At 35.9% G+C, this 25,892-nt stretch overlaps 1 protein-coding gene across 1 annotated transcript; it reads right to left on the reverse strand.

Moving 5' to 3' along the window:
* Positions 1 to 362: 362 nt before the first annotated feature.
* SOCS6 (suppressor of cytokine signaling 6) lies at positions 363 to 6,468 on the reverse strand. The gene has a single exon (XM_036766930.1). The coding sequence runs from the start codon at positions 6,366 to 6,368 to the stop codon at positions 4,761 to 4,763; it is 1,608 nt and encodes a 535-aa protein (XP_036622825.1). The 5' UTR covers positions 6,369 to 6,468; the 3' UTR covers positions 363 to 4,760.
* Between the last annotated feature and the right edge of the window lie 19,424 nt (positions 6,469 to 25,892).

Below are 25,892 nucleotides of genomic sequence, written 5' to 3' on the forward strand. Positions count from 1 at the left end.
TGATGTCTTATACGTTTAGATAAGATCATTAAGTGAAGGACAATTGCTTGTCATCTTTATATGCTTGTACTTGACAATAATTGGTTGTATTTGAGAATGTCCTATAATTCATACTTTAACTCATTCAGGCCTAGCACCCATTCTGTCTTTCCTCAATCAGTAAGGGTTTTGCTATATAAATGTTTTAAAAATTTATTCATTATCTGCTCAACTCTCTTGCTCATTCCTCCATGTTCACTTCTGTTTCTGAACTCTTTTTGACCCTTATATTCTGAAAGGCTACTGTAAACAACTGCTTTTTTTTTCTTTCAGTGAATAAAATCCTCCTTTTCCTAAAATATTTCTATTGTAATTTTATTTTTACTTTTCCAACAAATAAGAAGTAACAAAATGTTTTGGTTTAAAGTGTAGTTATGGAAGAAAGCAGCAATAAATTTACTTGTATTGAACTAGTTTTCCCTTTTTATCTATTTTTCTACAAATAAGGAAATATATTTACTTTTCTATACAAATAAAATGAGAAATATAGTTGATTACATTTCATCTCTTGACTTCCAAGTTTTCTGATTAAGACACATTCAGAAATAATTTGGGCAACCACACAAATTTAAAATTTGCTTCATTCAGATTAAATATAGAATACTAAGCAGATTATTTTGTGAATGAAAATTTTATTTACACGTTGTATCTAGAAGCAGATACATAAGTTCTTATACAATTATTTTCCAAAAATGTGCAAGAAATTACTATAATTTTGTTTACAAACCAAAACACATATTAAAATCAATGGACTTTGGATAATTCTCATTCTGTGGTGTGCTCAGTACAAATGGTACACACCTGGTTTGACATACAGAAAAGTGTAAACTACAGCAATCTGGATTGCAAGTATTAATTTCATGGCACTCCATCACCACTATAAAATTTCTTTAACCCAACATGTATACTTAATACAAAATTCTATAAGAATTTTTCATGATCTGTGGGTGTAGTATGGAACACTTTTCGGATACAGCAACTACACAACATTTTCCATGTTATGATTAACTATTAATAAAAAGGATGTTTATAAAAAACATTCTTTACAGGATTAAAAAAGTATTAAAAGAAACCAAATTTGCAATTACTACCGTACCAATAATTTTAGTTTAGGATTTAAAAGTTATTCCTGGAACAGGGGGATTGTTCCTTATTAGTGTATTCAACAATACTATCTATTGCTGGTAGTGTGATTCCATTTTCAAATTTATAATTCACATACTATGAAATGCAGTTAGGATTAAAATAAAAATTATTCTTCTGAATCAGTCATAAAGTAATATCTCTTATCATGAAAACTATGAAATATACAATATTTTAAAATTGGCATTTCTGAAAGCAGTGATCTTAAGAAAAATATTTAGACTTTTGTGGCACCAGCAAAATTTGAGACATTGCATATTCATTCCCTACTTAAGACTTTACTAATTTCCATCCTGTTTTAATAATACTGGCTCAGCAATTATAAAGTAATGTTTAATGTGTAATTTATGTTATTCATCATATTCCAATAATTTAGCCTTTTGGCACATTGTTTTCTTTAAGAGCAAGATGGCTGATCTAAATGGCTGGTTCAGAAATTCTAGATTTAAAAGTTATTTTCATTCTATAGTCATCTCCTAACCTCAGGGTTTGCCTTCCAAACTTTAAGAGTATTGCACCAAGTTGAATGAGAACAATTTTTCCTTTGTGTTTTTTTTTAAACATCTTCAAGTACTTTCAATAGTATTCTGTTATTCTTCATTTTATACAGCAGTGTACTGGAAGTATGAAAATAGCTTTTGTCATTTAACATGTTTTATATGAAGATTCATTTTTCTCATCTATTATTGGCAAAAACTGACACAACTTTCCCATTTACTTCCTTCTCATAAGCAAAGATTTTGGTTATGCCTACTTCGTGAAACACAAGCTATCATTTGACACGCTTCTCCAAAAGTCAGTCGGTTTCAGCAGAAGGGGGGAAAAACCAGTCAAACTGGATCACGCAAACCCAATAACTGGGTGAATGATGACTTTGTCTTACCATTTTCAACCAGCTTCCTTTAATACCACAGACACAACCTTCCTAGTTATAATGTACTACCTCAACCTACAATGACTGAATAGCTGCAATGCACTTCAATCACCATTATGTTTATGATTACACATTAATTTCTTGGCACATGTTTTTTTAATTTCGAGGACAGGTTACAGTAATTTCAAATTAGGTCAGCTTTAGGGATAAAACTACTTTAAAATATTATTTTATATTAAGGACACATGTGAAAGCACATCAACAAGTGGCAATATGAATTAGAAGACTATTACTATTTGTATTCCAAAAACACAAAAGAGGATTATAAAAACATTTAAGTAAACCAAACCAAAAAAAAAAAACAAAACACCAAGTTTAATTCAGAATTCAATAACCAGTAAATATATGAAATCATTTCAAAATGCAGGCTTTAGACTATGTTCAAAATTATTCCATGTGACCAAATTGAAATATAGGGGGAGCTAAAAGTCACCAGGCATTTCTGCTAGGGGTGGGAGGGGGCGGGGCCGAATAAACCAGCATCTCTGTGGTAGAAAGAGTAAATATGTTTCTTTAAAAGGAAGGCTTTGTCAATATTTTTCTAAAGAATGTCTTTGAATTATCTCTCTAGTAATGCCCATCACCAACAGGGATTTAGCACCAGGCCTTTTGTATCAACCTAAATGTGATGTTTAAAAATCAGTCTCCTGGGGAGAAAACAATACACCATATCTTGCATGAGTTCAATAAATTTTTATCATTCTTAATTCAAATCACTAATAGTGAATGTTTCAATTATTAAAATCTACTCCATTTTATTAAGTGAAATACATTTTAAAGTAAAGTAAAATTAAAGAAGCTTCTTCCCCACAAGATACAATTCCATAAAAATGAAATACCATCCTTCCCTTGTTCCAAATAAAAGCCATAGTAGAGCTGATGTTTTTTCTGGGTAAAATCTTATCCTCTAAAAGCAAAGAAAAAATAAGGATGCAAGTTTACATAAATATATCTGACTGACAAGTCAGCAAGTTCCACAATATGTGGGAATAGGAAAAGGGAAAAATGACAATTTAATAATAAGGAAAAAGCCTCCAAATTTTCATCTGATAATGGATTGTTTCCTTTAAAGCTTTTTTTAACTTGGAAAAAGAAATTAAGTTTGTTCTAAGCAATTCCAAAACAGTGCATTATAACACCAAGTAATGATAAAACAATAGACACTACAAACTGAGGGAAGGAGGGGTGGAAGGGAAAGAATTCCTCATCTTTAAGAAAAATGAAAATTACATGATTTGCTATGAATTGGACATCAAAGTATGTAGGAAGGGACGAACTTCTCAATGTGAAACATAACTATTTAACAAAATTAGGTTCTGGTGTTCTTTAAACAAAATGTATAATTTTACATCAGAGTGGTATAGGGTCCATGAAAGAGAAATATTTCACTGACTAGCAAATGATGAATTCTTTTGAGCCCAGACTGCTGAATTTACAAACCACTTTCTGAATGGCAGTAGAAATGGGAGGCATTAGGACCTCAGTATTCCTGATATGGGCTTGTTAATTCTTAAATACATACACTCCACAATTCCCACAGTTTATATCTAACGAAATTCTGTGTAAATCAAGCACCTTTCCATAATCACATATGAAAAAATGTCACCCTAATTTCAAATACAAAACAGTACATTTTAAATTTTTTTTATCAGTTTTGGAGTTGAAATATAATCAAATTAATGAGAATAATTTGTACAATCAAGTTCTAACCAAGAAAATGTCATACAAATTAAATCACACATAAAACATTTTTGCCAAAGGGCAATGTAGGTAACATAAAAATCGATGTTGGCAAAGAATATCCTTTGTGATCTATTATCGTGCGGTATTTCTTCAATTAATAGATCTACTTTCATGGTGAAATTTATGTTATGCCAATTTGTGCCTGTGTTTAAGTAAAGAAGAGGCTCCGTGTCCTATACTAGTGAGTAACATAGTTTTCAAGATTTTTTAAAGGAATGCCATTTTTTGGCAGCCAAGCAAACCACAAGATGAAAATGGAAGCAATAAAGTATTTAACTTCTTGGAATCAAAAAACAAATAAAAACTCAGAGATAATTAACAAAAAAATGACTGTTTCAAAAGATATGCTGCATTGTCTATGTTCCATTCACCTAAATTATATGATTTTATATATTCCAAATTAAGAGTACTTTCTTAAAGTATAAGGTATGATACTGATACCAATTTTAATTTTTTTATACTAGCTTCTTGAAGAGTATCTTTTGAAAACGGGTCTTTCTGAAGAGATGAGTAACAAGTTTCACTCAATTTTACTTATGGTTGAATACACATGAAATGTGCTTTTAATGCAAAAAAATCACAGTGGATAGCAGCAAAGGATTTGGAGGGAAAACTAAGTATAATCTGATAATTCACATTGTGATTATTCTGCACATTGATGAAAAGATTTCACACTTCTAAAAACCTCAAGATTTTTCCTTTAAAAAGCAAAAAATAAACTTAAGACACCTTGCCAACACCTCCCCATCCCCAAACGAAACAATGCATTACTCTTGTTTACACATAAAACTGAAAATAGTTATGGCAGCAAAAGATTCTGATAGCAATGAAAGTTTGTAAACTGTATTTCAATCTCTTTTTCTTGTTCCCAAAGTGCAAGATGCAAGATTCCCATAAGCTTTCAGTAGTGCTTTTCTTGTAAATAATCCTTCATTTTGTTTGGCAAAGGCAGTTTTTGAATCAAGTCTATTCTGGTGTATTGACGTATGACAAAACGACACAGGTACTGCAATGAACGTACCTGCATGAACCGTGATACAGGATTGGTCAGTCTGACAGGGTAGGTTGCAGATCCAGGCAACCGAGACCGTGAATAGCAAAAAGCTCCGTTTTCAGAGTCCCTGATTGAATGTTCAATTAGATCAACTATAGAAGTATGCCCTTCTACATCTGGTTGTTCATAAAAGCTAAACCTACCATTTGAATGTTCAATTCTAGTGTGAAGCGTTTTACCATGGGAGCGAAAGCTCAAGCTTAAAAGGTAACGGTCATCAGAACTATCACGAACAAGAAAAGAACCATCGGGCACATTTGCCAGCTTTCCTTCTGCCTCCCAGCGTGTGATTGGTCCCCAGTACCATCCCTGTTTTGCAAGTTTTTTCAGTTCCTCTGTAAGACTTGTCACAACCATAGGGCCACTATTTTGTACAGAGTCATAAACTCTTCCAACTCCAGGAGCAGTGTTAGGATCAAAATTCAAATGACAACGCATACTTTCTGACACATGTGTATCTGTGCCATTCAGTCCACTAAAGTTCCTTTGGATTTGATTATTCTGCATTGGAGGTAGCAATGGTGAGAGTGGAGGGACATCATTGTGATTAACTCTTGGGCTTTGCAACATGACTCCCGTGGTGCCAATCAACAAGCCGTTAACTGCCTGATCCACAAAGATATCTGGGGCAACTACTATGTCCTGGTCTACCTGGCTCTCATCCTCATGGAATGAGTTCCTTCCTACTTGAGAAGGAACAGCTGAAACTTCCATGGGAGAGGAACTGTCCAGGCAATAACTACGTGATCCTTCCAAAGGATACATTCCCTCATCTAAAGGCACAGTATACTGAATGTAGTCCTGAGGCATAAGTCCAATAACTACAGGCACATGATCATCGATGTGAAGATGCAGGTCTCCATTTTGAGATTCTGTACTTTTTAATGTACTGTTTTGTTCTTGGAACACACTGTCAGACTGCAAATCATGAAAATCTTTTCGAACACCATTCAGTGCTGGGCTTGGATTGGAGGAGTGAACCAAAGCCTTGACTCTTACTTCCATTTTGATACAGGTCTCCTCTGAATTTGTTGGACGAAGAGGCCATGGAGTAGGACTATAATGATGACTACGAAGAGATGTTGACCTTAATGGTCTTTGAGCTCTTACATCTTTAAAGACTATTGGAGCTGATGAAGAGGAGAAGGTGTCCTCATCTGCAGAGTTCACAGATGGTGGGCTGCCCTTGCCTTTCTGCTTTTGTTTTGCTGAAAGTCGCCTTTTTAATGTACCCATTAAGCTTTCACTTTTGGATCTATTTTTCCCACTTTTCTCATCTTCACTGTTGATTTCACAGCTGGCCAAATCTTTACCATAGCAGCTACTAAACAAGGAATCATCTTTTCCAAAGTCAGTGGTTAGTGATGGTTGTTGTACTACCACAAAATCATTCTCTTCCTTACTTTTATTCAAGTTAAAAGACTTCCGAAAGGTCTTAAGACTAATTTTCTTCATTATGACTGGTTACCAAATCCAGCTGATCACTTATTTTCTGATATGCTCTTCCCAAAATATGTAGCAACACTCTATTAGTATGCTTTCTTGGTTTCATTTAACTTTCAGAGCCATTTCCTATGAAGAAATTAAAAAAGAAAAAGAAAGTTAATTTCACAGGAGTTAACTGTACCCCAAATTTTTCTAACCCTCATTTACTCATTTTTTAATGGTCTACCAAGATGCCTTTGTGTATTTATAGTACAGTATTTCACACAGCAAATCCTATTCTACCTCCTATTTCAGGGTTGTTGTGAGGATTAAATGATAATATCTTTAAAGTGCTTTGTAAACCTTAAATTGTGTTATTATTATGCAATTTTTGCCTTTCTCCCTTTCCTAATTACATCCTGAATTTACCCATTCACCCCTTTAATACTTTTTCCTCTTTCCTGGTTCACTCACTGGTTGAGAGAGAACATCTTCTCTTTTAACAACAAAATCCCTTTTTTCTAAAAAAAAGATAAATCTCTTTCTTCTTTTTTTAAAAGATGCACAGGCCAAATCTGTCAACCTTTCTTTCAGGAAGTAGTGTGGTGCTATGGAGAAAGAATTAGGTCAGAGGATGTGGGTTAAAATTCTGCTTCTGATGATCACTACCCTGGATGGCTTTTGGCAATCCCTTAACCTCCCTGGATCTCAGTTCCCTCAAACTAGATGAGATAGGCAGCCTTTGAGGTCCCTTCTAGAACTAGATTTACCACGTTACAAACTACAGCCATTAACAGGATCATACTTAGTCTGAAACAAGGCAGATCAGGATATTACGTTTTAAAATTAATTTATTCTAAACTTAAATACACAATAGGAAAAGAAAAACATTACAAACTTAAACACAAAATAAGAAAAGAGAAGATTCAAAATATATAGCAATAAGTTTCTATTTCAAGAAAACCTATGTATAGTAAATACTACACATTGTGTTCAGAGCTGTCCATCTTTGCTTCCTTTTAAAGTTTTCTTTTGTTCTCTGTTGTGCACTTTTTACTTTGTTCTTCCCTCTCCCCCACCTCCTCTTCCCCCAAGAAGGCTACAATTAAGTGCAGATATATATATATATGTATATGTATATGTATATGTATATGTATATGTATATGTATATGTATATGTATATGTACATGTACATACACACACAAACACATCCAAATACTTAGATATCTATAATCGTGCTTGTATATACAAATACATTCATATGCATCTATGTGAGACTGTACTACACTTGTTTGCCATCTCTTTTTCTGGGGAAGGATAACATCTTCCTTCACATGTCCAAGTCGAACTCATCATTTCCTACACCACAGCAGTATTCCAACCTTATACTGTCTATTTAATCAAAATTGTTTTATATAGTTTAAAACAATATTGATTAATATGGCTGACATATAGTGTAGTTTCCCTATTTTTCCTCCTTTGATTAAATCTATTTTAGCTTTAAAATACTTCTGAAGATTATTTTTACTTTCTACCTTTTTTTGCCTCTTCCTGTTGTACATTCTGAAACAAAAATATATGTCCTAACCAAATACAAATAATTTTGAAATGACATTTTGAAAATCATCTCATATGCAAGATTTTTTTTCCTATCAGTCACTTTAATTGATCACTGCTGTGCTTTCTTTACTAAGGTAAATCTGTGCATATATATTTATACTAATGTTTTATTCCATCCATGGAAATATTATGTTCTCAATAGTTGTGCTTTACAAATATCAAACAGCAACACTATCACAATATAGCTAGTTCAGTTAGCTGGTAAAAATCCAATCAATTAAAAAAAAACATTTATTGTAAAGTTCTGGTGTGTGACACAAAATAATTTGGGGAAAACATGAACATCTTTTGTAGGAAGTGGAATCTGGCACCTGAGCTGAGCCTTGAAACCAGTGGAAGCTTGACCAGGACCCTCATCATCCTTCAAGGTTGCATCTACCTTGGTACTTTTCTGAATGGAAAGGGGCCTCCCAAAATTTCCCTTTAAGCAGGAGGTCCAGGCCAGCTATCTCTTCTTTTCTCACCTTGGCTACATTCCTTTGGACTTCATCATTTCTCCCTCACCATCCCCTTTCAGCTTCCTTTTTGTGTGTAGTCTTCTCCCATTAGTCCCTTCAGTACAGGGTCTTTCTTTATTGTATTTGCACTCCCAGGGCTTAACACAGAGTACACACATAATAAATTCTTATTGACTAAGCTAAGGACTGAGAGAGGCAAGAGACAGAATTTACATGGAAGAAAAACAGCCAGTGTGTCATTTTAGTGCCAGATTGTGAAGGGCTTTAAATGCCAGAATATATTGTGTATAAGAAGCAAACCAGAAGCCCTGAAACTTCTTAACAGAGAAGTAACATGGTGGTTTAGAAGTATCAATTTGGCAGCTCTGTGGAGAGTAGATGTGAGAGGACACGGAGTTAGGCAAAGTCAAAAGAAGGGGCAGATTTTGAAGAAAACAAGAGAAAAAAATAAATATACCTAAGATGGCCAGATAGAGAGAGACCAAAAAAAAAAAAGAAGCACTAGTTTTGGATTTAGAACCTGAGTTTGAATCCCAGCTTTGCTACTGAGGTCTAGGGATAAGTTCCCTCTCTCATATTCCTGATTTGTAAAATAAAAGGGATGAATAAGAGGACTTTTAATGACCTTTTTCAGATCTAAATCTTATAGTTTTAAAATTTAATATATCACAGGTCTGCATAAAAAATTAAATGGGAATTTTGCGGGAGTTTTGTAGAAGCCACAGATGACGTGAGAAGGCCAGCAGATGAGAAAAAAAAGTTTAGGAACTCAGAAATGCATAAAATATGTATAGCATTGTATAATATCAACTCAAATTTTAAAATAAGGTACTATAAATGTTGCGGTTTATACTATAAATGTTGGCGGTCCCACCCAGGGACACCAAAAACTGTTGAGGTATAGTCTCTGCCCACCTAGGGCCAAAAACTGTTGCAGTTTCATGATGTGTTGTGGTGGAACCTTCTCAAAGAATTCAGAGTCAGACCACTTCTAATCCAAGTACAGGCATTTATTGAGATTGACACCTGTCATGAAGCTGGCTAAGTTCCAAGAAGAACCAGAAATTTCAGAGAAAGCAAGATGGATTTTTATAGGGTAAAGATGCTGATTACACAATCAAAATTTGCGTAGTATATAGAATATGATTAATATTAAAAAGGCAGGAGGCATTTGTTAAGGGATTAGGTAATGGAGAAGGGGTCCCATCTATGGTTCGGTGGTTAATTCTGGTCTTGCTGCCCTCCAATTAGCTAGCCATTGTGGTCCTGTCTGGTCAAGACAGACAGTTAGGTACTGTGATCCTGTCTTGGGCTAGATGGATGATGTGATTGTGATTGAATACAAAAACACACCTGTTCAAATATGTGGGAATGGGTCTGGGGGCAGTAGCTATGTAGAGACAGTGGCTGGGTTGCCACCACATGGACATGCCTGCTGTTTCTGTGGGAACTAAGAGTTCAGGGACTCACCTGTTGTTCTAGTGAGCAGCGAGGCATAAGTTAGGACACTGGTGGGTGGCGGTGAGTGGCTTAGGTAGGTACAGTGGGCTATAGTGAAGTTAGAGCAAGGGGCGGCTCTATTAGGACTCCATCAATAAACATCCCACAAAAGAAAAAGGATGAAACCCTTTGGTACAAAGGGAGGGTCAAAAAATTTTACACAGATTTACCAAATCACATAGTGCTACCATACCCTTAACCCCTGTGATGTGGAAGAGATAATGGTATGGGTTTAGAGTGTAAGAGGGCAGGTAAATGAAACTACCAATGGGATCACTTCACAGATCTAAGACAGGCAGGTAGATAGGTATAGGATGTTAAACCTGGTGTCAGGTAGAGAGATCTGAATTAAAATCTTGCTTCAGATACTTACTAAACTATGTAATCATGGGCAAGTTCACATTAACTTCTCTAAAACTCAGTTTTCACACTTATACGATGAGGATAATAATGGAACCTGTCTCACTGCGTGGTTTCCAGGTTTAAATAAAATAAAATATGTAAAGCATTTTGTAAACTTTAAAGTGCTACACAAATGCTATTATTATTAGAGAAAATATTAAGATTTACTTGAAAGAATAAAAGATCTAGAATAGGGGTTCCTAACCTGTAGTCTGTAACCCTGGGTGGGGAAAAATATTAAAACTTTATTTCAATATAACTGATTTCCTTTAAAATTCTATATATTTTATTTTAGGCATCTAAAAATATCATTTTGAGAAAGGGTCCACTGCCTTTAACAGAGTGCCAAAGGGGTCAATGAAACAAAAATATTTCTAGATTCTGATCTAGAATTTCAAGGGAAATACTGCCAAGAATTACTGGGGAAAATGGAAAGTGATCTGGCAAAAGCTAGTTTGGACCAACAACTAATAACACCCACAATAAATTCAAAATGGATCTGTGACTTGAATATTAAAGATCATAACATAAAAAATTAGACAAGAAACATATCATATGCTTTTCTAAGCTATACAGTTAAGGGGTGAATTCTTAACCAAAGGACAGAAACAACTGCAAGAGATAGAAGAAGTATTTTTACCCACAAAATTGTTAAGTTTTACATGAATAAAATTAATGCAGCTAGAAGAAGAGAAGCAACTGAACTGGAGATATATCTGATGATGATGCTCAAGCCCCAGAAATTCAGAAGGGTTAGCTACTGGATGAAGAATTTGGTTTGTTTATTTTCTGGCAGGAGGGATGGGGTTGGGGTGGGTGGGTAGCAACTTATAAAATGCTTTACTAAGGCAAAGGAGAGCTTTGTGGTCTGCTTCAGTAGCAGGAACATTCACACAAATTAATTAAAATGATTTAACGTATGTAAAGTACTCTGCAAATGGTAAAGCACTATATAAATGCTAGTTATTATTTTATTATTCTAGGTCCTTTAAGTATAAAGTAAAAACATTTAAAATTTTTAAAATTATAGATCTGGTGTCTTTGTCAAAAGTAAGAAGTCAAAGAAAATGAGAAAAGACTGAGTCAGATCTTCAATTCCATCTTGAAATCAACTGGACTTTGTAAATGCTGACCAAAGATACCATTACTTTCTAAGATGAGGCAAGCTAGGTGAAAATGGTGTGTGGGGGCGGCTAGGTGGTGCAGTGAATACAGCACCAGCCCTGGAGTCAGGAGGACCTGAGTTCAAATCTGACCTCAGACACTTGACACACTTACTAGCTGGGTGACCTTGGGCAAATCACTTAACCCCAACTGCCCTGCCCTCCCCCTCCAAAAAAAAAAAAGAAAGAAAAAGAAAGAAAATGGTGCATGAAGAATAGCAAGGGAGCCAGTTTCAGTGGACTAGAGGGTATATGGATGAGAGTAAGGTATAAGAAGACTAGAAAGTTAGGGAGAAGGTTATAAAGGGCTGTAGGAGCCAAAAGGATCTGGAAATAACAGGAAACCACTGAAGTTTACTGAATGAGGAGTACTGCTGACATGATCAGACTCATGTTCTAGGAAAACCGATTTGACAGTTGCACAGAGGATGATCTATAGTGGAGAGAGACTTGAGGATTTTTTTTTGCCCAATTTAAAGGAAAAGAATATAGGACTGACGATACAAAGGTACTCCTTTATATTATAGACTGTTATCTTTTATTTTTAACAAAGTTTTACCTAGTTCAACACATAATGAGTGCTCAAGGGTGTTTAAGAAAACATTATTGGTCAGAGATATTTTATCAATTCCATAATTGCCATTACAAATGAAACACACCCAATTTTCAAAGAAAAAAAAATACTAAATAGAACTACGGACTAAATAGAACTATGTAATGGAATAAACCTGAAATTGTACTAATATAGGGAGTTCTTCGTGAGAAAAGTGGCTGTACCAATGAAGATAGGTACTTTGCTCTAAGTCTAAGGCAGACATGTCAAACTCAAAGCCCCCAAAACTCTCTAATGCTACCCAAATCAGATTAAAATGTAATTGGGAAATGCTTAACAAAATAAATAAATATGAAACAATGATAACGTTAATCCATGGTTTTCTAAGTCAATATGAGGCCTACATCGATCTGTTTCTATTTGAATTTGACAGTACTATTCTAGAGTAACTTGCCCCCAGGTCATACACCAAAAGTATCAGAAGCAGGATATCAACCCTGTTTTCCAGATCCAGGGCAAACTTTTTATCCACTCTACCTTCTTTTGGTTCGTGGTTATTACTGCTGTCCCACTAGAGACATGACTCAAAACAATAACAAAAACTGCAAGACATCAGAGGATTGAACTCATGCAGACTTTTTTCCATTTTCATCAGATACAGAAAAAACAAAAGAGCAAGAAAATGGTCGTATTCTGCATCTACAAACTTTAACATATATAGATACTTTTCCTCTAGCACAGTTCATTGAAACTTAAAATTTAACCATGCAATAATTATATATACAGCAGCTAATATCTGGATAGTAGATTTACAATTTACAAAATGCTACATCTCTCCGTTTATCTACAAAATCAAAGCTTAATGCTTTTTATAATTCATAATTTACAAAGTTAACACACTGTTTTATTTGATATTACTTACTGTGCACCGTATGTTTTAATGGAATTAAATTTTTGGGGTGGGAGTAGGGCTTCTCTTAATAGAAGCCTTACAACCAACCAGACATCAAGACTCCCTTGGTGGCAATTAACATATAGAGAAAATGGGTTACTACTGACTGTGCCAACACATTTTTTTATCTCTCTCAATCAGAGGATCTTGCAAGTTGTGCTGATGTTTGCAATTCCATATTGTCACAGCCACTCTACCCTGCCCCACGTCCTAAGTAGCATAGTAAACAGAACTTAAAAAAATATTTTTATCCAATCTTCTCTTGGCTCTACTGTTTGTTGTTTGTTTTCTTGCTTCCTGAACTATCTTCATCCCAAACCCTCAAAATGTATAAAAATTTAAGCAACTTAAATGAAATACAGGTAAATCCAGATGTTGTCATTAAAAGCACTGGATAAAGCCTCTTATCCACTACTTAAAAGAATGCAAAAAAAGAAGCATGAAGTAATATACTCTCAGCGAATATCAGGGTATTTTTTTTTCAAATTTGATTTTCAATCTAGAAGTAAACCTCTAGTTATGCTAATGTCATATTTTTTCTTATGTCAGTAGGATCCTGTTTTAACAAGCACAATTATAATGCCTAGTTCTAACGACAATGCTATTATTCTCCATGTCCTGGCCGATTGCTCATATATACTGTTTACTGATGTAGATTACAACAGATTCTATTTGAACTAAAAATCCTACATAGCAGATACTTTCACAAGTCTGACTATCAAAGTATATAATGACATCCTTTTGGTAGTGTAATTATAAGCAATAACTATTCGAACATGTGTACAATGTTAAACATTTAAAATAAAATCTGACATTTTAAATGTCTGTTGATAATGTGAACTTTTAAAATTTATTCAGGTAAGAAGGGTAGACAGGAATATTTTATTACTGTATACAAAATCCCAGTAACAGAAAAAAGTTCAAAGACTAGGAGGAGACCCTGTTTAATAAAATGGCAGTTGGGTTGGTGCCACATAACCAGGTATCAGAAACACCTGGGAAGTCTGGGGACAAAAGTTTAAGTTCATATGGGATGAGAGATAGCTAGATGATGAAGTACTTTCATTTCCCATAAAACTTATTTTAAGCAAATTTATGTGGTAACTGAATAGTGTAATTGTTTATGAGGTGCCTGGGTACAGTTCCTTTTTAGTCTTGACCATTGTCGTAGAATGTAAGCTCCTTGAAGGCAGGAACTGTATGGTCTTCATATTTCTATTTCCAAAGACCAACACACTCCCTGGTGCATAGCAGGTACTTAACAAATTATTATTGACTGACCACTATCCTCATAAATTAAACTAGGCCAGAATCCTTTAGCTCTATTCTTTTTGTATTATTACAGGTAAAGAAGAAGACACTTAAAGTTAGAACTCCTGGGTTCCCTTATTCCAGGGTATCATAATCACTCAGCTTATCTTGGGAGCTGTGGCAAAGGGACAATACCTGGCTCTCCCTCATCTTCTACTCCACCTGCCAAAGCTCTGTCCTAAAAACTCTCTTCTCTATACACTCTTGGTGATATCAACAGTTACCATGGATTTATTATCTGTACACAGATGATTTCCAGATACATATATATGTGTATATATAATATACATACACATATACATATACATATATATAGTTACGGTCTCAAGTCAACAAGAATTTACTAAGCACCTAAGCACCTACTATGGCACTGTACTAAACCCTGGAAGTCAAAGAATACCACAACTCTCAAGCATTGGGTTCAAAACTGCAGAAACTACACTTATTTATGTAAAAGGTGGAAAAAATATGGCATAAAAGATAAAGGATTATGTGTATATGTGTGTATATATACATCCCTGCATACACATACATATATGAGGGGGTAATAAAGACTTAAAAAGATATTAGAACATCATTTTTTAAAAAGTATCATTTGCTATAATTTGAAAATCCTGCATAACCTAAAGCCTTGAAACATTGGCCAGGGAAGATCTATTTAGATCTGAACCCCTTATCTCTCACTCTCAAAGGTCACCAATTACTTAATTCAATAGCCTTTTATTAATTGTATTTCTCCTTAAATAACATCTCTGAATCATAATATATTACTAATTGTTGTGTTTGTCCTTTGTTTTCAAAGAGGATCATGACATCAGAGAAATAATGACATGACTTGCAGTTGACTGATTTGAGTGAGGGAGGGCTGTGCAAAGTTACCAGTCTCACTTTCTCCTCCAGAGCCATCTGGATCCAGTGACCTGATATAATACTCTTCATCCCTCATACTGTTTCTTGGTTTCAATAGCAAGGTACTTTCATGATTCCCTTTCTATTTCTCCAATCATTTCTTCTGAATCTTTAGTTGATTTCTCTTCCTCCTCTCACTCTTTAAATTTAATTGTAACCCAAATATTTGTTTTTAGCCTCCTCTTCACTCTAGACTCTCTATTGGTGAGTTCATCAACTTTCAATTCAATTCCATTACCATTTATTAAATGTTTAGCATGTGTAAGGCATTGCAATGCTCCAAAGACATCCTCTATAGCCAAATTTTTATGTCCAATCTCAACATCTCTTCTGAGTTGTCTCACAACTCTTTTCCTGATTGATTCTGTATGTTGTTACATCACATATTTTCATATATAAATTTCTCTCCTCCTTCACTCAATAAGTTATTCTTTCTAACAAACATTAAAAAGCAAAGGAGAAAAGAAAGCATTTTAGCAAAATCAAGCATGTCTGGTGATGATAAAGTAACACTTTACACTCATAATTCCCCATCTCTGAAAAGTAGAGAGGGACAAGCATTTTCTCAACTCTTTAGTCATTATTACACCAGTTTTGCATAATAATAATAATAATAGCTAGCATTTATATAGCACTTACTATGTGACAAGCACTGGGCTAAGCACGTTACAATTATTGATCTCATTTGATGCTCAGAACCATTCTAGGAGATAGGTGCTACTATTATCCCCATTTTACAGCTAAAGAAGTTGAAACAGAGGTTAAATGACTTAGCCAAGATCACATAGGTAGCAAGTGTCTGAAGCCAAATCTGAACTCGGGTCTTTCTGACTCCAATTCCAGCACTTTATTCACTATACTACCTAGCTTCTTTCCACTAACACTGTTGTAGTCATTGTTTATGTTGTTTTTCTGGGTCTCCTTACTTCACTTTGTCTCTGAGCCAGTTTTTTTTTTAATTTTCAGTTTATAACACTCAGTTCCACAAGTTTTTTAGTTCCAAATTTTCTTCACACCCTCCCCTCCCCCCAAGACAATCCGACATGGGCTCCACATATACCTTCACACTAAACACATTTTTCACAATAGTCAAGATGCAAACAAGAAACAAAACCAAAAAAGAAAAAAGAGAGCAAATAGTTTCCCTCAATCTGCATTCAGACTCCACAGCTCTTTCAGTGGATATGGATAGCTTTTTCCATCATGAGTCTTTTGGATGAGCCCCATTTCTAAATGCCTATTTGACCACTGACCATTTCTACCAGCACTTCGAATTCATTACGTGCAAAATTAAACTCATCACTTTGCTCTTAAAACCAATTCTTACTTCTGAATCCCTATTTCAGCAATCTCTATTCTCTCGGTAATCAAAGCCTTAGTCATTAAAACTTATTATATTTCTGTTAACTATACCTGAGAAATCCTCCCCCCAACCCTATCTTCTTCTGCCACTAACTTGGTTTAAACCTCTCATCACTGCTGAGATGCCTATTGGTCTAATGCAATAGCCCAGTAACTCATCTTCCTAGCTCCTAATTCTTTCTGTATATGCTGTTAGATCAACGTCTCCAATACAGAGCTCTTATCTCATAATTCCCCTCCTTGATAATACAAACAATAATAACAGCTAGCACTTTTATAGTACTTTAAGGTTTGAAAAATGCTTTACAGAACATTGTAACAGCAACACTGTGCAATGACTGACTTTAATGGACTCAGCTCTCTCAGCAATGCAATGACCTAAGACGGGTGGGGAACCTGAGGCCTGGAGACTACAGGTTCCCCACCCCTGATCTAAGACAATTCCAAAAGCCTCATGATGGAAAATGCTACACATATCCAGAGAAAGAACTTAGGAGTCTGAATGCAGATCAAAACATGCTATTTTCTCTCTCTTTTTTTTCCTTTCTCGTGGTTTTTCCCTTTTGTTCTGAGTCTTCTTTCACAACATGACTTATGTGGAAATATGCTTAAGATAATTGTACATGTATAGCCAATATCACATTGCATGCCAACTTGGGTAGGGGAGAGAGGAGGAAAGGAGGAAAAATTTAGAACTCAAAATCTTATAAAAATGAACGTTGAAAACTAAAAATAATTTTAAAATATGAAAAGAAAAGAGCTTTACAAATATTATCTTGTCTTATCCTCACAATCACCGTAGGAGGTGAGTGCTACTGTTATCCCCATTCCGCAGATGAGGAAACTGAGGTATACAAATGTTATATCACCTGACTAGGGTCACACAGTGTCTGAGGCTGGATTTGAATACAAGTTTTCCTGACTCCAAGTCCACTGTGCCACCTAAATGCTTCAACTTCCAATGATTTCACATTACCTACCAAATAAAGCCCAAACTCCTCATCTAGGCATTCAAGTCTCTATACAACTGGGTATCAACCTAACTTTCTCACAGTATTTCCCTTCACAAATACCCTCTACCCACTCAAACTAGTCTATTCACACCCCTCCCCCAAAGCCCACAATTTCCAACCTGTGCTATTCATCATTAAGCTTACATGACCTTCAATTCTTTAAAATCCTATTTGTCCTTTAATACTCATGGAAATATATATTTCTCCATGAAAATTATAAAATTATTTCAATACCTCTCAGTTACTCAGCAAAATCTTAAGATACAATTATACTTATCTTTAGGTTACTAGCCTGGCAACCTCAACTATGAAGAACTCAAAGCAGTTGTCGAAATTGACATCATAAAAACCTTGCACTAAAGCATACGCAAGTCATTCATTCCCTCACTTAAGAGCCTATTCACTTTTTTTCCTCATAAAATTCTGAAGGGCTCTGGTTATCTATCTAGTTATTCACCCCAGAGCAGGGTAAAAAATGAAACTGGGAGGTCCTAGGCAACAAAATTCAAAAAACATAAAAGCAATGCTGTTTTGGTGTAGCAATATGTATCACAGCAGCCTGAGAATACCACCATATTACACCATGGTATAATCACTAATATAAATAATAATGACCCATCAAGAAATGGTTAAATTATGTTCAGTATCCTATTTTAGTAAGGTAGGCAAGTAAGCTTATAATACTTTTTATAATGACATCCATCTAAAAGGATTAAACAGTTTGGATACTTAAAGAAGTTCAAGCTGAAAACTTCAGTTACCAAGAACTTTGATTAAATGAATTACTCCTTCCAGACATAAATAGGTGCTAATCTACTTAGCAAGTAAATTGGGGTGTGTGTGTGTGTGTATTTATATACACATATTCAGTCTTCATGATCAAAGTCCTGCCAGGGCTATCTACCTCCATTTGCTCCCCTCTACACTGTACTTAATACTGATGCCATTTCACTCCAGTGTTCAAAAATCTTCAATGGCTATTTCCTACCAAACAAAGTTCAAACTTCTTTGGTATTAAAAGTCCTCCAAACAGAGTTTTATTTGTTGTTGTAGCTATCATTTTGACATAAATAAGGGATATCACCTAAAAAGGTGACTCTTTAAAATTTGTATGTTTTATTAAATCAAATACTTTTTAAAAAACAGCATGCATTTGGGTGTGGTCAAATAGTATGCATAACAGTGAGGTCAAAATCACCATATCTCACTTAGCCCTGATACATTTATCAGATGAGATCACATCTTGATCATTCACTAGATTGAATATAGCCTGGATACCTCCATCTGTGTGCCAGAAGTCTGTTCAGATTGGCTAAGGAGCTTGGTCACATTCTCTGGGGATTTCTACAAAACTATTGAGCTAAGTGGAATAAGTAGTTTGAGCAAGCAGTGAGCTGGGAAAGAATATTTCAGCCAAATGCCTGAGAGGGAACCACTTGGGGAGAGAGGAGAGCTTTGGCCTTGACCACCTCTCCTTCCTATCTTCTCCACCTTTGTAGAAAATGGTCTCAAGCACACTGAAAGACTAGCAACACAATGGATCTGGACTTTTCCCTTGGCATCTTAGCAGTGTCCCCAGAACAGCAACAGATGGCAGTAAGCATATACATTTAGAAGCTGAAACGTGTAGATGCCATGAGGAAAGACAGATTCGAGCCTCTATAGCCTCTAAGTCCCAAAGAAAAGCCATACCATGCCTAAGGAGAACTTAAAAAGAATTTCCAGCAACCAGGTACTGTGAATTAACCCTTTACCACATGAACTCTCTAAGCTTGAGTCTCATTTTCCATGGATTTTGTATGACGTGGAGGAAAAATGTGGCATAGATTTTTGGAGGAGTGTTTTGTATCAACTGTTCTTACTATTTCACTGTAGTAAAATAACCACTTTTAAAGCTAATTAAGACTGGCTAACTGCAATTAACCGATACTTATGGGGGAAGCACACTTGTGGAGATTCATGAGCTATATAGCATTAGAAACAGACCCTCAACTCCTCCGAGCTACCCCTACAGCCCTAAAGGGAGGGAGTGCCTTGGGGGACCCAATTCAACAATGTGAGTAGGAGTGGGATTAACAGTTCCCAGAGTTAATCTGTGCTACAATCACAATAAGCACAGCAAGATCTTAAAGATGCAGTTAACCATTGTGTTGGTAAGCAAAATGGCTCTTAGCACTCAGTTCAACCAAGTGCCCTTGAAGAGTTTGGCTTTTGTTTCCTTTGAGTAATTCAAGGTATTTCATTGAGTCTTACTAGGTGCTAAGCCCCAGGCCCAAACCCCTATTAGGTGCTAAACCTATGTGGGTGGGTGTGGGTACTAAAGGGAGGTGCTAACTCAAGAGCCAATCACAGGAGCCTTAGTTCTGGTCATTCAGATGACATTTGATGACTCTGAAACGGATAAGAAGAGAAGACAGAGCTATTTGCACAGGGCTCTCACTCTTGGTGACGTGGAGACTCGGGGCAGCTGTAGCTAAGAGCCCTCCAGCTCGTAAACCTGGATGTTGGGACTTGGTTAAATTCTGGTAACTACGTATTGGGATTTGAGACAGACAAGGTCTGTCTATGTTTGTACTTTGTATTTTGTATTTTGTATTTTTGCTCTGAAGTTCAGGGTGCTGGCTTTTTTCCCTGGACTAAGTGAATAATATTCGTATGTTGAATTAAAGTAAGTTTGTCAACCCCTTAACATTGCTTTCCTTACTAAAGCAGATCAAAAGAACCTGGGCTTTTGCAGTGCTTTGGCAGCATGCTTGTTGTTGGGCTTGTGTTGGTCTTTCACCCCCACAACAGCTGCTAGCTGGATTGTTGAAACAACCATGTATAGCATCTGGCACATTTCCCCCCCTTAATAGTATTTTATTTGTTTCCAATTACATATAAAGATAATTTTCAACCTTCACTTTTGTAAGATTTTGAGTTCCAAGTTATTCTCTCTCCTTCCCACCCAAGACAGCATGCAATCTGATATAGGCTATACACGTACAATCATATTAAACATACTTCCACATTAGTCATGTTGTGCAAGAAAAATCAGAACGGGAAAAACCATGAGAAAGAAAAAAAAAAGAGAGAAAACAGTGTCCTTCAATCTGCATTCAGACTCCATAGTTCTTTCTCTGGATGTGGATAGCATTTTCTATCACAAGTCTTTTGGAATTGTCTCAGATCATTGTATTGCGGAGAAGAGCTAAGTCTATCAAAGTTGGTCATCACCCAATGTTGATTTTACTGTATATAATGTTCTCCTGGTTCTGTTCACTTCACTCAGCATCAGTTCATGTAAGTCTTTCCAGGTTTTTCCAAAATCTGCCTACTCATCATTTTTTATGGAACAATAGTATCCCATTACATTCATATACCACAGCTTGTTCAGCCATTCCCCAACTGATAGGCATCTCTTCAATTTCCAATTCTTTGCCACCACAAAAGAGCTGCTATAAATATTTTTGTACATGGGGATCCTTTTCCCATTTTTATGATCACTTTGGGATACAGACCTAGTAGTGGTATTGCTGGATCAAAGGGTATGCATAGTTTTATAGCCCTTTAGGCATAGTTCCAAATTGTTCTCCAGAATGGACCAGTTCACAATTCCATCATCAATAAATTAGTGTTCCAAATTTCCAAAATCTCTTCCAACATTTATCATTTCCCTTTTCTATCATATTAGCCAATCTGATAGGTGTGAGGTGGTACATCAGAGTTGCTTTAATTTGCATTTTTCTAATCAACAGTGATTGAGCATTTTTTCAAATGACTATAAATAGGTTTAATTTCTTCATCTGAAAACTGCCTGTTCATATCCTTTGACCATTCATCAATTGGAGAACGACTTGTGTTCTTATAAATTTGAGTCAGTTCTCTATATATTTTAGAAATGAGGACTTTTGCAGAGACACTGGCTATAAAAATTGTTTCCCAGCTTTCTGCTTCCCTTCTAATTTTGGTTGCATTGGCTTTCTTTGTGGCTCATTTTAAGTGCTTAAAAAGTGCTTAGTAACTGATTGAATGTCATTTTTTAGATACTACTTCCTTCTAATATCCTTATCAAGGATGCCCTCAATTGTGTGTACATTATTCTCATAAAAAATTTATATGGTTGTTAAATTAGGTATGTGGGTTGGCAGTTACTGATATTTTCCTGGTCATTATTTCTAATTTAATAAGGGTCAGATTCCCTGCCCCACTAAGTCTTTGGTATCTTTCCATTTCAGATACCCTGAGAATCAATCCCTAAACACCCTCAAAATTCTGTCACTAGCATGAACTTCCTTTGTATATACTTGGTCTAATCCAGCTGCTTTTCCTATCTTTGTTTCCTCCAATAACATATTTAATAAATCAGGTAGGAATTGTTTTAATTACAAGTTACATCTTTTTTTAAAAATCTCTATTCAAATTTAGTATTAATCTCTATTTTTGTTCTAACAAGTTGGTGATCTAAATATGGAGCCAACTCATTCAGGAATAACTACCACATCAGTAAAGAGTTGTTTCCTACTTGATAAACTATAATCAATTCCACTTCTGTGGTGTTATTCAGGGTTTGCAAAGTCAAGAGTCTTCCAATTCTTTTCTCAAAATATTCAAGATACATGGGCATGAGGTATTTATGTAGTCTATCTGTATAGTTTATAGTGTTTTTTCTCCATTACTTCTTACTCCTAAACCATATTTTCAAACATTTTTGTCATTTTCCCTACGACAATCTCTGTATTGAAATTGCCAAGTATCAAAGTATATACTGATTTAATTTAGGTCATTTTGAGTTCTTTACAAAAGTTTTTCTATGCTTTCACCTGCAACAGATGTATGAACTACAAATATTTCCACAGTGACCTTTATGCAAATACTTTCCATGAAGATTTACAACATGAAAAACTCCAATATCTCCCCCAACCCCTAATAATGCTACTTGTTGCCTTTGGATGAATGATAAAACTAAATCACCAACTCTTTTTGTCTGTCCCAGGAGAACCTGTAAGCCTTCTTTTTATTTGCTTGCAACTTCCTTTTGTGTTCTGGTTTCATTTATAACTATGTCAAGAATACTATGATTAAGTTCCTCCCATAACTTGCTCAATCATGCTCTTTGAACAAGGATCTCTCTCACATTTATAAGACCAACAGCTATAATACTTATAGATGATCTAAAAACTGTCCCTTCTGGTCCCCCTTTCCACCCATCTGCCATTCTCACTGCAATAGCAGAAAAAAGCCACAAAGGACTTAGGGATGATTTTTTTTTCCTTTTTTTCATGGGCTGCCATACCCAAAGAATTCACCATCAAGTGGGCAGCCTGCTTGGTGATTATTAATAACAAACAAGATATAAAACAGAGATGTACGTTTGCCAAACATGTTCACTACTGCCATGGAATAGATCCAGCATATAATTCAAGTCAAAAAGATTCCATGTAGATGAGATCCTTCAGACCTTCCTGATGCAGATAATAAGACAAGTGCAAGTCCTGGAACATAGCTCATCAGGCACTGTGAATGCACAATGAATCTGGCTTAGAACTGCATAGGAAGAGGAAAGCAGAAAGGCAGGATTGCCATTTGGGAATTGGCCAAAGTTTTTTTTAATGATCCAAAGCTCACTAAAACAAAAGCCCACCTTTTTTAACACTGACACTTCTGGTGCTACTGGATAGCTGAGATTCACAGCAAACTACACTCTTTAGAAAAATGAAGTCTGAGGACAACCCAAAGCACAATGGACAGCAGATGGTGGGCACGAACAGGCAGGATACATTACAAATAAGGAATTGTCACAATTACACCAAGAGAAATGGTGTAAAGCATGTCATTAAAGAAAGGTATGGTTAAGAAAGAGGGGTGGGGGGAGAATGAAAAATAAACGGGCAGCTTTTGTGTACCACTGGTGTCCTTGTGATGTCAAGTAAATGCAAAAATCAACTTAGCCAGAAGTACTCTTTTCTTCCTTTGAACATCTATTGAACTTGGTCTCAACTTCACATATGACATTATCCACATACCGGACTTGTAGTTATATGTGTACATATTATTTCTCTTCCAAGTTTCCTTGAATCAAGGCCCTCCACATACAACATTTAATATTATGCCTTGGTATCATAAAGGTCCCAGAAAAATAATCATTGACTTGGATGAAGCATGGGTAGCCTAAAATGTGCAAAATAGTTGAACTATGCAGATATTTCTTAATCAGAAAACATCATTACAAAGGATCACACAAGCCTACCATATTTACTATCACACAGCAACTACTGCCATAAAAGTATATAAGAAACCTGAGAATTATTGTCTACACAAAGATTTTTTTTCATGATTCTACCTTTATCCCAAAAGATATGACAAATGTTTTTATATAACCAGCTAATCTCATTTAGTCATATAAGTAAAATGTGAAGGAAAAAGAAAGTATGGTAGTAATTACAGTCTCAAATAAGTTTTCAGGATTTCTAGGTCACGTGAGCAACAAGATGGTGGCCTAGGCATTTTCTCTGATCCCCACAATCTCTCAAACCTCTCCAAAATAGAAATTATGCAGCAGAAATAAAACATCATCATCTGTCTTCACAGACACCCAGAATCCAATAGAAAGTTTAAAAAAACACAATCTAGGAACTGATGTGCACTGATCCTGGGCTCACTTAGTACCCCTCTCCCATTTCTCATGCTACCAGGAACAAGGCTTTAGTAGAAGACCCAAGGACATGACACAAGCTTACATTAAAACTCACTCCTATAGTCTGCAAAACTCTTGAATTTCTAGTGTTTGGCCAGAGAACTGAGGAATAGATGGAGTGGGACAAGTCACCTGGACGGTTTTCCATTTGTGTGAGGGATTGTGCAGCATTCCACCATGCCTGATGAAAAGAGCACAGTACCCAGTTAGGGCCAGTTCTGACCATCCCAAAATCAGTTGGGGAAGAGACCTAGGTTGATGAACCATGAAATGCCCAGTGTAGGAGAAGGCTGAGACCCTCTGAAATCCAGCCCCTAAGGAAAACACCATCAGAGGGGAGGGAGTAATGAAGTGAGTGACAAAAAAAATTAAGGGTCAAAATGATTGCGAGTACCAAAGATTCCAGGAAGAAGAAAAATCAATGACCTTGCATGAACAGATAAAAACAGGAAAAACTGTAATGGAAGGAAATATGGCCTCCAGATCTAGTAAAGAGTTCAGTCATCTATGAGTATTGCAAAATAAAAGAAAAAAATTCAAACACTTAGTAAGACAGAGGACCTATGAAATTTGAGACAACTATGGAATCATAACACACTATTCCTGAGTGGTTCAAAAGGAAATAAGAATTATGAGAGCAGAATTAGTATCTTTCACAGCAAAAATAATGAATAGCAAAGAAAAACTTGAATCTGCAATGGCAAACCTTACCAAAGGAAAAAAGAAAACAAAAGACTAATGTGGTATTAATCTGATCCAAGATCTTCCCCACCCATTCAATAGGGCTCAGGTAGGCCTAGGTGGGAAGGCCTGGTTATTATATCTTTGTTTGTAAGAAGGCCCCAAGTCCCTACTTACTAGGTGCTAAACCCATGTGTGAAGCCCTCAGGGCCCTAAGGGGAGTTGCTAAAACCAGAGCCAATGGTATGTGGGCTGAGTTCTAGTCAATCAGATGATGGCTAGGACTATATAAAAAGAGAGCCCAGAACTGGGGGCAGCAGAATGGAGAGCTGCAGGGTCCAGAAGCAGAGAGCCAATATCAAGAGTGTAAAGCGGAGTGCTGAACGAGAGAGTTTCAGAGATCAAGGAACTTGGAGTGAGCAGAGCTGCAGCACAGAGTGCTGAAGAGAGAGTTAGGATTCATGAGTAATCTTTTTAATAGGAAGGCCCTAGCATCGAGGGGAAGCTACAGTATGGCTTGGTTCCTTGCTAATATTTTGTTTTGAGGTAGGTGTAACGGTTTTGGAATATTATTGCCACAATATCAAATTGGGGGCACTGGTCCTCGAATCGATCCTCTTGAGTCTAAATGAATGTTATACTTCCTCTGCCTTCCACCTAGAAAATTCCTTATACTTTGCAATTCCAAACCTTTCAGGCATGCCCACTGCCCTCTCCCAGGACATGAATTTTGCCTGTTAAAATCAACTACACAGAAGTGAAGGACAACCTACAAGAAGAGAAACTAAAAACGTAACATTAAAAAAATACATATTTTCAGTATGCAAGCAAAACATACTAAACCCTAAAACAGGATGTACAGAGACAACCTAAGGATTAGGTTTCCCAGAAATACAAAACACACACACACACACACACACACCCACCCCTAACAACATCATAAAGAAGGAAATA

This window comes from Trichosurus vulpecula, chromosome 1 (assembly GCF_011100635.1).
Source record: "Trichosurus vulpecula isolate mTriVul1 chromosome 1, mTriVul1.pri, whole genome shotgun sequence".
In the NCBI taxonomy this organism is placed as follows: domain Eukaryota; kingdom Metazoa; phylum Chordata; class Mammalia; order Diprotodontia; family Phalangeridae; genus Trichosurus; species Trichosurus vulpecula.